At 49.0% G+C, this 13,139-nt stretch overlaps 1 protein-coding gene across 4 annotated transcripts in view; it reads right to left on the bottom strand.

The window, feature by feature from the left end:
- The window catches only part of LOC146186671 (uncharacterized), a 123,339-nt gene that overhangs the window by 50,514 nt on the left and 59,686 nt on the right, over positions 1–13,139 (bottom strand). For 3 of the 4 annotated variants that reach the window (XM_084607368.1, XM_084607367.1, XM_084607366.1), the window contains exons 2-3: positions 6,435–6,651; positions 575–892 (exon numbers count right to left, since the gene is read on the bottom strand). In XM_084607368.1, coding sequence (XP_084463494.1) covers positions 575–892; positions 6,435–6,628 — 512 coding nt within the window. In that variant the 5' untranslated portion in view covers positions 6,629–6,651. The remainder of the gene's footprint in view (positions 1–574; positions 893–6,434; positions 6,652–13,139) is intronic. The other variant, XM_084607369.1, reaches the window with a different exon arrangement.

The following is a 13,139-nucleotide window of genomic DNA, read 5'->3' as shown; positions in this document are numbered from 1 at the left end:
TTATTACTTAAGTTCTGGACATCCCCTTCCTTAGGGCAATATTTGCACTCTTCGGAGACTTCGGTACGGTCGAGGTAATGAGGTCCAGGCACGCAAACCTTCTCGCAGATGGATGAAAGGTGCGGCCATGTTGCATACTGGGCAATATGGGAAGAGTGAGCCTCAGACTCCTGCCTCAAGTGAGTTTTGCCAGCACAATTTGTCCCCGTTTAATCATTATTCCATTTTATTTAAACATTGCTTGCGTTAGGTTGAACTAAATTGCTCATTCACCCTTTGCCACCAAAATCAACTCATTGTGGGCCATTCATTATGAATGATGGAACATGCCCGAATCAACTCATCTTCAGAGCTGGAACTCCAGGGCCACGATCTCAACAACACTTGCACTGACCGCAAACATACCACTATGGAGCTTGTAAAATGAGAGTTGCATAACAGCCACAGAGCGGCTACTCTGGAACTTTGGTCACAACAGTGAGCAAGCACAGCACTAACTGTGAACATTACGCTACAAACTAACGACCCCAGAGAATCAGCCACACCCCCCCGGGGACATTAGCAAGGTGCTCACTGCACAGATGAGGCATCCAGCGGCAATGCTTCCAGAAAGGAGCCGGACACGGAAGCACACTGCTCTCCACGGCTGGCGGACTGGAAGTCGCCTCCGTAGAGGGCCGGCAGGGTGAGGATGGCGTGGATGTCTTCCGACCGGAAGGTCTCCATGTCGATCTCAGCCAGGTTGGCATCAAAGTTCTTGGACAGGTCCTCGTAGGAGAGGTCTACCCCTCCCAGGCTACCCCCGTCATCCCCCGACACAGAGAGGATGCTGCGCCGCATTAGCCGGCCCGAAGATGTGAGCGATGAGGAGCACAAGTGCCTCTGGAACTCCCTAGCAAAGGAAAAGAGGAGTGCACTTAGTCAACACATGCAGGTAGGTGCAAGTGTGGAATGCTTGTTGGCGCTGGATAATTTAACCAAACTACATCTGGTACTAAGCAACACGGATCTACCATCAGAAAATGATGCTACGCTCCTAACAGCCTTCTGCGGCATAGTCAAGTCAGTGTGGCCCTAACATCCTCAAGCAGTGGACATAGCTGTTGATACAGACCAAACTATACCGCTATGTCCCATGCAATCAGTAAGAGCCTGTCAAAGTAGCACGTAAAAGGATGCGGGATCGAATCTCAGCCTCAACGGCCGCTTTTCTATGGAGGCAAAAAGCAAGGCGCCCGTGTGCAGTGCGATGTCAGTGCACGCTAAAGAACCCCAGATGGTCGAAATTTCTGGAGTCCTCCACTACGGCGTCTCTCCTAGCCTGAGTCGCTCTGGGACGTTAGACCCCACAAACCAACCAAACCAATCATTATATAAAGTTTTTACTATGTACGGTAACATAAGAATGGCTCCAACATCTTTAAATGAATATATACACAAAATGTCAAGACACTGAACTATCTCATTGGTGCATTTCATTCAGCCACAGAGTTCGAAAGAACAAAAATGTGCGGGGACTCCCTTCTCCTGTTACAGCCCAGCAGCTGTTAAGAAATTACTCGCTTCGATGCTTTCATGGTGGTCTCCTTCCCCTTTTCCTGGAACAAGAAGCGCTCCATTCACGGGATAGTGGGTTTGGTTAGCCTAAGTTGCTTTGAGATTCTGGCTGTGAAGGATGCCGTAGTGGAGGGCTCCAGAAATTTCGACCACCTGGGGTTCCTTTAATGTGTATTGACATCACACAGCACACAGGCGCTTCACTTTCTAACTCCATTGAAAAGTGGCTGCGGGATTGGAATCTGCATCCTTGGGTTGAGCAGTCAAGCTCTCTAACCACAGAGTCACTGCAGCGGGACAAATGGAAAAGTGGGATTGTGCCTTCCCTCAGGTAGCTTCATCCTTCAGCATGGAAGGCTGAACACCTCAAGCTGAATACCATTGTTCAACGATTATGAGCGACCTATCACTCTGAGCTGCGAGAGCACTCTGCCATGTGAGGTGAGCTGGTCGTCTGTGCCCCCACAGTGTGGTTCCTCATTCAGCTCCATTTTCTCCAAGCATTCACGAGAAATGCTCTGCTGTAGCGGTCACTTGCCTGCATTCTGAGCAGGCAGCAAGCTTGAGGACAAACGCCCTTCTCAAGATCATGGCCTGTGTTTGTTACCTGTAGTGCGAAATCATTGTGGTAGCAACTCCTCAGACTGCAGGGCCACCAACCAAGGAGGAAGGCAACTGCTGCTGTTACGACATTACGCTAATTACCACAAAAAAACAAAAAGGGAGGAGGAAATGATCACATCCAAATCAGCCCCACTGCCATTCAGTGATGAATCTGTGGAGGATGGGCGGCAGTTCTGCCCGAGGGAAGGCTCAGACTATGCAATGGCCATGCAGCAAACCACTCCCCTTTTGCCTATGGTGCTTCACACTCACTGGGTCCTTGTACACGCTCTCGATGACACCTGTCTAGAGTGTTCCAAGCAGTAAGCTACTGAGCAAACAGAGCGACACAGTTGCTCTACTTCGGGGCAATGCACTCGTGCCTGCACCATTCTCACGGCTATCTCATCTCCCCTCGAGAGAAAATAAATAACCCTTCCCTTACCAAGTGCACTTGCATCTAAGGAGTAAGCCAATAACCTTTGCACTGGGCCCACAGGTGGTGTCGAAATGACCAAAGCTTTTAGATCATAACAGTTGCGAAACTCCACTTCACAAAGTGACCGAATTTTGTACATTTTTCGGGCGTCTATGAATTGTCGCGCCATCCGGAAACGCTCAATACAAGCTTTTTTGCTATTGCCGCCATTGCTGTTTGGAAATCAAACTTTTCTCTCCCGTTTTCCATCTTAACTATATGGCTGTTATCCTAATATTGTTTGCCGCTGCAAGTCTTCAGCTAATTTTATTTTTTGTAATTGTTGCGCATTTATCAACAGTCAGAGAGTTTAGAATTTAGACACAGTTTCCTTTGATGGCTGCGGGTGCCACCACCATTCGTAAACACCCGAATTTTGACCAATCAAAACCGCCGTTTTTTGACACATGGGAACTATGAGAAGTTTTGCAACTGGTAGTATTGAGGAGCTCTGGAAATGACTCCTCTCTGGGCTGACAAAAAGCGGTTCCACTGCAGCTTCTATTCCATTAGCCCAAGGTACACACAACAGCCCAGAGAACAATATGGTGGCACCCAGGGAGCCGCATAACTGTGCGAGGAGCACACAGTTGCCAGAACATTTTCACTTATCGCTTACTTTTGAGACATTTGTCTTGATGCTGAAACCATGATGCAAAGCAGTATTCAGACGTCGCTGTGAATGCCACTTGGCAGGAGTTTATCTTAGCTGTCAAGTTCTGTTATTTCCTGATAGACCAGGCTTGCTGCTATGGCGTCCTCCTCGAGACCAGCACCATGTCCAAAAAAGAACTGATTTTTGCCCTTCAATGATCCACAATTCCTATTAAAAACAATGGGGGCTACGGATGCTACGCTCTGCTCTGAAAGCTAACACTCCTTCAAAAGCTGCGCTTAGATTTGTGGATGTGACCCCTTGTGTACAGGGCACAATTTCCACCAATGTGAGCGCAGGTAAAAGGCACTCAAATCAGGACAATCTTTCCTACAACCATACCGAGACAGGCGTTCAAAATGACTGCAGAACAATGTTATCAAGATGAAAACCTTCGCATTTCTCGGTGACTGAGGTATGGCTCTGGTGAGTATTCTAGTGAATGTGGCAGGTATTTGAGAACACCCATTTATGGTGACATTATCCTCTTCCTCATAGATACGAATCCTTTTCTGCTGATAGTAAACTCGGTAGACCAGGGTAATCAAGTAGAAGAAGAAGCATGCTGCTGTGGTATTCGGTCTCCCGCACAGAATGTACAAAGCGAGGTAGCTATTCAGTGTGCACCTGTCCTCGGTCACGACGATTACCAAATTGGTGGAACTGTGGACGTATGACGGAGGCTCGGTGGCTGCTCTAATGTTTCCGGCAGCACCCGCCACTGCGGAGCGCTCGTTCCCTCCCAATCTTGCCTTCCTACCATAGACGTCTATCCAACATGCAGCTTTGTGCAGTGTTCACAGTGTTGAATGTCATTTCTGCGGCCAGTGGACATTAACTTTTTTTATGCCTTCTCGTTTCCCTACGTGTGCGTCATTCACTCTGCTCATGTGCATAGCTTATTGTCAGGAAGCTGCAGGTGCACGGTGGCTGACCGGTACTCGATGCGGCGTTTGAGCTTCAGGTGCTCAGAAGAGGTGCCTCGTTAAGCTGGAGTTGCCACTGAGCGCTTGACCCCTATTCAACAGCTTACTTTTTCTTTATAAAGAACCTTCAGCGATTGTTCCTGCGGCATACGTTTGTCCGTAAGCACGTGTGCGGAAAAGAAAACTTAGGGGAAAGTAGAGGATCGGAATGCAGTGACGTCAGTGCTGTTTATATGTTTGCTTGGGACCTCTCCTTTCCCAACTATTTGATTAATTAATATCCTTTCCCCAGTTTTTGATTAGCTGACAGAAGCTTTATTTTCCTTGCTCTGACCATCGACTGGCGAGAAGAGTTGCCTTATTGCTTATCGGTTGTTGTCCCCGCCAAGGACGGAGACAGAGGGCTTAAAAGTAAGCCCTCTGGGTTAAGCCAGGCCTGATTTCGTCTATTCAACGATTCAGTCATGTAAACAGTTTTCTCCTTGCTTGTGTCATGTTTTATTTATGTGTAAATAAATAGTTAACCTTTTTTTCCTGCCGTCGAGTAATGTGAATGTTCGCGAGTCCGAACCATCAATCCATCAAGAACCCCTGATTTCATCATTAACAATTCTTTCCTCACATGGCCACCTGATGGGGTAACTCAACTCATGCCATCGCCATCTAGCAGGCCACCTTGATTCGTCTCAAGGTATGGAGCGAAGCAAGGGCTGCCAGCAGTGACGTGACCAACATTTCTCACAAGAAAAAATAACATTTGTGGCATTCAGAAAGTGTCAGAGTCGGTATGCCGCATCAAATGTGTCATCTTTCAGGATCCTGGGAAGTCCACGAGGGCACACACAAAGGAGCTGCAGGTTGACAAGGTCACCATTCAAGGTTTGGTTAATCAGGACCATTGCCCTGTCAGTTGTTAACCCAAAGGACTATCACACAACGGTGCTGCTGAAAGGAACTCCAACAGCCATCCATACAACACCATGGTGATGCTTAAGGAAGCTGTTGCAGATGCGACAGCGAACATCCCTAAAACCAAGCCTGCACTTGGTGTTGACAGTGTGCTTGAGGTTGATGTTGCGGCTGGTGGTGGTTTTGTTGCATTATGTTATTAACTGCGTAGTAGCCACCTGTACGTAAGGTTAAAACAAATTCTCTAGTTATAATGTCAGCTCATTTTTGCCGTAGGCGTGTGTCAGTTATCAAATACCTCCCACACCCAGTACATCTGCTTGTACATGCAAGTATTTTAGAAATCCCTAACATATGCTAACTGCTAGCATAAGACCCTTAAAGAGAAGAACGGCTTCAAAAAAGAAAGTCTAAATGAGACTGAAAACACTGTTGAGTGATCGCGTGGACAAATGAGGACCCAGACAGAAATGGCACATTACTCACCTGACAGGGTGGGAATCTTAGTACAATCTTGACACGCTCTTTGCAAAGTAAGTCTCAAACCCCTTGTTTTCATTTCAATAATCCAATCTTTTGTACGATCACCAGGTAAGTGCAAAATCGAAATAGATGAATTCCTGACCGCATTATACGATTCTTTTGAACGATCAATAAATGGAAAACGAAAGTACACCTTTTTGCCAACATTCCAAAGAGGTTGCCAACTAATAATTCCGAGTTTTGTGCCTCGCAATCTGGCTGCAGCAGCCAGAAACTGAGGAAGAACGGAAGTGGGAGCAGACAGAACAATTGCGTACAACAAAACATGTTCAGGAATGTCAAAGCTGTTTCGCAGATTGAATGTTGTGACTGTTGCGAGCTCCACTTTAAAAAAAAAAAAAGAGAGGAAAAGAAGGTAATCATGCACACTTCACCAGAAGCTGCTTCTTCTTGGTCTTAGTGGCATTCCCTTACTGACGGCACCTCTGTTCTAACGGTCTTCTCAAACAAGTAAACTTGATGGCTGCACCACTACCATGTTTCCAGTGACTGTTGTCAAGGGGCCAATACGCCCCGAGCACACCACAAAAATTGTCACAAACCTATCAATCAGCCCCCGTTCCTATTGGTCAACAGGTCCGCCGGTCAGAATCGACCAATAGGAGTGGAGCTAGCCGATCAGTTTGTGACAGTTGTGATGCAATCGGAGCGTAATTCGGCCCCCGGTGAACACGAGACGTAAAGCACGGTGCACGACAAGAAAGGGACCAAAAGAAGGGGCCGACGAGAATGCGTCGCGACCCACACAAAGTAGAGGCGCCACCTGTTGAAAGGGTAGTCGGCACACCACTGGAGTTCGTCTCCCCCATCCTGCAGCAGCACAGAGTCCGTGCAGGAGGATGTGGCGCTCGCCGGTGCATCCTTCTGCGGCCGCCTCCCGTGGCTGTTATTGTTGTTGTTGTAGTTGAGCTGGGACAGGCTGTACTGCTGCTGCTGAGCCAGGGGAGCCTCCATCATGCCTGACAGGGCCCCCGCTCTACCTGCACGTGTGGGAAGAGTCACTGTCTGGCCTCACCCACAGCACAACATCGCAAGCCCATATGCATGCACTGAGCTCATTATGCACATCAAAAGTATCACACGATTTTCTACACGCATAGCAGCTTGACGTTGATAAAAAAGACCAGCACGACCAAAATAAGTACAAGCAGAAAAGCTTGTGCTTCAGATATACAACACAACGTGAAACCAGGAACTTCTCTGTTTCTTTACTCTGGCTGGTAGTGGCCTTGATTAGTACTGAAACATGCAAGAAAGATTAAAGACATGCGAGAAGCAAAGTTTTCCTCCTCTGCTAGAGTTACTTTGGGTTTAAATCTACTTTTCTCTCCCCTTCAGGTTGCCTCCGCAATTCATACATTGCCATGCACAGCAAGCAAGCCTCAAGGTTCTGACAAACCAAAACTAGACCTGTAATTGTAACAATTGAGACGTGAATATGTACGATGAAGGTATGAGGCACATCGTACAGCCACCATTGCCAGAGTTTATTCCCAATAAACTGTTCAAGACTGGCAGAAATTTATTTCAGCTGTGCCATGTTAAAACTCGTGGCAGTTAGCTGCACTCACTATACCACCACCACCACATCTCAGTGGCCCCTGCGCATCAGTCCGACATGTATGAACCCAATTCATGAATGTTCAGTTCACTAGTTTTTCCTGCTGCGTGTATTGTGCCGTAACATTTCATAGGGCTGCTGTAAAAGTTATTCCGTAAAAATTTGCTGCCCCTCCTGCTGTGTTTATAAAAGGTGCTGTTACATCAGGCCAACCGTAGCAACAAATGAAGATGACAGTGCTGTGCCTGCAACTGAAGGGTTCTGCGATGCTCACGCTTAACATACTTAAACAGCAAAGGTACTCTTTCTCACACACAGACAGCCACAACAGCATGAATAACCAAGTGACAGTTGTGCCAAAATTTGAAGGATGTTTTATCATAACTATGCCCAACAGAAACATGACGCTAATGTTTGCTGAAGCACTCACTGTTTATTATATCCCAGGTGTCCCGGCTTTGCCAAAAGTGGTTCCAAATTACATTAGTGTAGATGGGTGGCACAGAGACTGTCACCAGTCTCCATGCTGGTGATAGTGCTAAAGCTAGATCATTTGCTAGACTGATATTGAGAAACTGCATTTTTGTCGACTGTATAGCAGCACGAGGTTCATTTTCACACCTGTTAAAGGGCACGCTTAATGTACACAAATCTGATCTCCTTAACAAAAAAATTAAAGAGCACTGTAGAATCTACATTGGAGTAATGCGAAAGCACGGATGCTGCTGTTGGTTGCTTCCAGTAGCTTAATTCACCTCTTGTTTGCCCATTTTATTCTTGGCACTTTCAAATTGCGCGCCGATCCCTTCCTAGGCCCTTTTTCGGCTCTACTTCCGGTTGCGTGACGTCACATCCTCTACCTAATATTAATTCACTTCTTGTTTACCCCTTTTAGCCTTTGGTACTTTCAAATAGCGCACTAATCCCTTCCCAAGCTCTTTTCTTTGGCTCTACTTTTGGTCGCGTGACATCACATCCTTGACGTCATATCCACTACCGGCACCGGCTTCTCTTCGTTTTCACTCCCACCTTCCTTCCCTTACAGCGCGGTTCAGGTGTCCGCAGAACAAGTGTGGCAGATACTGCGCCTTTCCTTTCCTGTGAACCATTCTAATTAATCACCTAATTAACTTATTGGCCTAATTATTTTTCTGCACCAACATTAAGCCAGCCTCTATCGATTGGCACCACTCATTAACCTCTATCACTTCTCAATTACCCGCAATTGCTGGGGACACGATTTTGCGGACGCGGTCTGCGGACAGAAATTTGGGAACATAGCGAAGTCGTTAATAAACCAGCCTAACCTGACCGCCCCCTGTACCTAAAAGCTATTTAATGAAATAAGTGACTGTGCACCAAATCCTTTTCATGGTTCACGAGTGTATACCGCTTCCTCTGCCCACACGACTGCAAGACCCCGAAGTGTCAGGCGAAGCAATGCCAGCGACGACGAAAAGAAAAGAAACGCCAACACGAAAACCGCTGGCGCGCTTAATCCGCGCACAGGCTGGCTCATTTCCGACGCTGCCTCCCAACGCCAGCGTCGAGCGTTCCAGCCACGTCACTCCAGGACTCCAGCGCGGAAGCCAGCCCGACCATGCACCGGCCAATCGCGCGCCTCGATAGGCAGCGCCAACGCGGTCGCTGAACAAAACAAACAGCGCACGGACGTCACCAGCGGTATAAAGCAGCTTCCCGCGCCTAGCCTCGCCCTGATCCCGTTGTCGATAAGAGGAGGCTTTTCTGAAGGAACTGACCGCCAACGTAAACAGCCGGCCTCCGAATGGAGAAGCCGCGACCGCAGAGCAGAAATACCAGACACATTTGTCTGGAAAGTTTTGAACGGAGGCGAATATACGAGTCACGTTGCGGACCCACACAAGCGAAGCTAAATGAGTTTCCTTTTAAAAAGCTGGGAAGTAGTATGCACACAGACTTAGTTGGACTCAATATTTTAAATCGCCAAACAAAAAAACGTCTGGCGCAAACTATCGCAGCCAACTACTACGCGCGAGAATTTCCCAGGAAAAACGACCTAATTACGACAAAGCCTGGCGGAGATATGTACCGAGAGGGACGAATGAAACGGACTATAGTATGCGAGGGATTATTTAAAATAAGCGTGCTTCATTCTGTGAAACTTGCACAAATGATGAAATACCAATTCTGTTTCATTCGCCAGTGCGGAGGCGTCGATCTGTCCCACGGACATTTTGAAGTATATAATTTCCGTTACGAAGAAAGGCGAAATGAAATACAATTAAAAGCCACAAGTAAAGATTAACACGACAGGACAAACAGGTTAGAATGAAATGTCATTAAAAAAAAAATATGGAGACACCACGGTGTAAAAACAGGCACACTCACAAGAACATATGCACGCACATATATCAGGAGTGCGTGTTATCGGGCTAGTTGGTTCTGCATATTTAAGAAGAAATTAGAGCTAATACTTGGACGAGGACGGAATTCGACACAGAAGAACGGGGACAGTAGACATTCGTGGTGTGTTTTTTTTTCTGTCCCCGTCCAAGTATTAACGCTAATTTCTTCTTAAATTCGCACATATAGACCTTTGCAACGAGGGCCTCCTAGGCGTCGTCATATTGCTCGCTGGGCTGTTGTGTACGCTTGACGCCAGAAGGTGGAAGCAGCAGCGGAACCGGTTTGCAACAGTCCAGAGAGGAGGCGTTTTGACATCCTCCTCGCCCGATGCAAAGGTCTATATAACCAAAGCCTTTGATATAACGCCACGACTCGCCTTCGCAAAGCAAGACGATAGAAACATAACAGCACGGCATATATGCCTGCACAAAACCTAAGCTCAGCGGCCGCGTGGCTTATTTCTAGGGGAGCTGTCGCCTGTGTTATTGCAGCAGCCTAAGCCGAAGGAAGGAGGCGACGCCAATCAAGGCGCGCGCACGGATCTTTGCGCGACGCCTGGTCTCGCAGGCTGACCCCTCTCGGCGCGACGCTAGGCCAACACGCGAGATGCAGTGCTCGGCTGTCTCAAGGCCCCCGGCCGCCACGCAGCTCGGCCATAAATCACGCAGCTTTACCGAGGGCGGGCGGCGTTAGCCTCCTGCTCCCACTTGATGTCAGGAGTCCCCGGTAGGAGCGCAAAACGCAGAGCCGACCAACAACACCGCGAGGCAGAGCCAGAAGAACTACGTCAGAAAGCTGAAGCCAAGGCGCGAGAAGCTCATCGGCACGCATGTTCAATAAGTCTCACCGAACATCCGACATGTCAACTGAAATGGGAGCACCGAGCGGGGAGAAGGGGGGATTGGCACACCTTTCAAAAAACAGTCTTTGGACCCATGACGTGTTTCACATAACGAACGAAGAACGTGCTTCTAAGAAACCGGGAAGCATTATGTACAGACACTATTTAGTGTCAAATTTGTCAAACAAATTGCTTGATAAGAATAACAAAAAAAAAAGAAAACTGACAAGATCAAAAATTGGAATATTGATTCAATTGATTCACAGCAAAACGTGCTCCCCGAACCCTTGTGACCGACCTCCTGCCATGCGGCGGAGCAGTCCCTGTGAGGTGTTAAAGCGCAGCTCTACACTTTCAATGTCGTAGAGAGCGCATTTGTTTCGTGGCAGTGACTGCGATTCCGCAGCTTGTCTATTCTGGCTTCCCTGTGCTTGATACCTGTGGGACGAGGAGGGAGACGCAGGCTGTACGGAGTACTCTTCACTTGCGATGGACCCGCGAGCGTGGCCATGACTGTCGGCGATCATAACGCGGAATAAGTTTTAGGCTGCTATAACTCTCGGCCTGGCGACTACAATTAACTAGACTGAAATACCGAACTAAAGAACGGAGCTTGGCTCTGCCTTACGAGCTTCGATCACTGACGCCGTATGGAATGGCTCGGACAAAAAAATAAAATAAAAAAAAAATATCACTGGCTATTTCATTCATGAAGTGACAGCGCAATCGGAGGTGACACATGGAATGAACGAAGGTTCCCGGAGGAAGACTGCCGGGAACCCTTCGGCAGCCTCTCATGCCACCCGGTGAGCTTTATAGCTGACCTTCCAGCCGCAAGCCGGTCAGCAAAGGCTTCATACCGTTCCAGTGTGGTGATGCCTGGTGTGACCTGACATTGCCATGTCGTGCGGAACAACGTGGCCCAGCCATCGCTTCCTCCGCAATTTCTCCAGCGTTCGCGCTGACCGACATGGCACGAACCCCCGGTGGCGCCGCAACCGAAGTTAAAACCTGCTCTCACGAACCCAGTTTATTTATCAGTCGTATTACGTAGCCGCGCGCACTGGCGTTACTGCTGCCGCGTCAAGCCGGCGTTTTTCGCCCGACTACGCGCACTCAAAAAAACGCGCGCCGCCGCCGATCTGGCCCTGCCAGATATTTGCCGAATGGCCCACGCGGGCAGCGTGGCGCGTCCTCTCGAACTGGAAGCTCCTGCTTCCGGTTTGAGCGGCCGCTGAGGTGTGCGGCAGTTTGGCTGCAGAAATGTGATTGTCGTGAAAATAAACGCTTTATCAAGCACGAAATGTCGCTTTTTTGTGAGTATACGACCTACTCTCGGATCGTGATGTATGCATGTGTTTTCTCCCTGAAGCAAAATGTGTAAAAAAAGAAAAACGTGCCACTGATATCCTATCAGGCATTCCGAGGTATCTTCGTTCGTTCGAGCACGCCAAATCCTTGTGCGACCTATGTACGCTTTATTTAGCACAGTAGTGTTGGAATGAACTGCTTCGCGATTTTAACGCAATGGGACAGCGTCGTTTCTCCCACGTACCTCGCTCTGCGGTTATTTCCGCTCTCCGGCGCATTTGTTTCCGCATCGAGGGATCCGCGGCGCGAGCCGCCGCTCTGTCCTTCTATGTATCTCGAGCTGGGTGTCGCGTCGGCGCGGCACTTTTTGACGCGCGAAAATCGCTGAAAGAAAGAAGAAAAAAAAAAAACGCCACATGCATTACGGCCGGCGGGGAAGCGGGAGAGGGCCCATCGCGAGTCCATTAAACACAAGCGAGCGCTTGACGCTGCCCAGAGGGAAAGAGATACGCTAGCAGCAGCAGCAGCCGTGCCGCTCTACCAAGCGGGTTCATCGCTCCCTCGCTCGCAGCCCGGGTCTACGCGATTCCAGGCGGCCGGCTCTCCTCCGCGCTCGCAGTCAGAGCCCCCGCTGTGGCACGCAATTTTGGGAAGCCGCGCGAGAGGGGCTTCTCGCGGCGCGCCAGACTGGCGCCGCCACTCCTGTGGTGCCATAACCTGCGCGTGTCCCCGTCACCGAGTGAGAGGCACGCCAGGCGAAGACCGCTCGTTTCGCATTCGGAATGGCGGGGCGACCGAACGAGGTCCTCGGGTGTGTGAGCACGGTGCAGGAATCTTGCTGGGCACTTCACAATGCATGCTAGCGTAACCACGTAGTCTCTTGCGGCGGTTAGGGCGACTTCTGTGCTGAAGGATGCGGGATCGAATCCCGACCGCGGCAGCCACTTTTCGATGGGGGCGAACTGCAAGGTGCCCGTGCGTTGTACGATGCCAGTGCACACATTAAAGGGACACTAAAGACACCCAAATATGCTATCGAAATCTATTTCGTGACACTGACGCCACATATCCGGCAGCAAAAAATCGAATTACTGCTGAGATAGTGTGATAAGAAGTTGGTTTTTCAATCAATGGTTTTTTAGTGCGTAGCACTACTAGCCGCAATCACGGATTTCGCCGGAGTCTGTCCGAAGCCGCTCGCTGTGGGTCGCTGTGCCGGCGGGGGGCCGAGGGGCACTTGTCGACAATTGAAGTGGTGGAAAAGCGTCGAGCTCTTGTATCTTGTTGTGTGCCGCAAGCTTGAAGACTGTGCAGCACAGTTTGATGGGGAGGTGTTGGGCTCGACTTGCCTGGAGTTTGGACAGTTG

Source organism: Amblyomma maculatum, chromosome 6 (genome assembly GCF_055883805.1).
Source record: "Amblyomma maculatum isolate TAMU_Amacu chromosome 6, ASM5588380v1, whole genome shotgun sequence".
Taxonomy (NCBI): domain Eukaryota; kingdom Metazoa; phylum Arthropoda; class Arachnida; order Ixodida; family Ixodidae; genus Amblyomma; species Amblyomma maculatum.
Note: the sequence above shows the minus strand (reverse complement) of the source record. Positions and strands in the feature narration are given on the sequence as shown.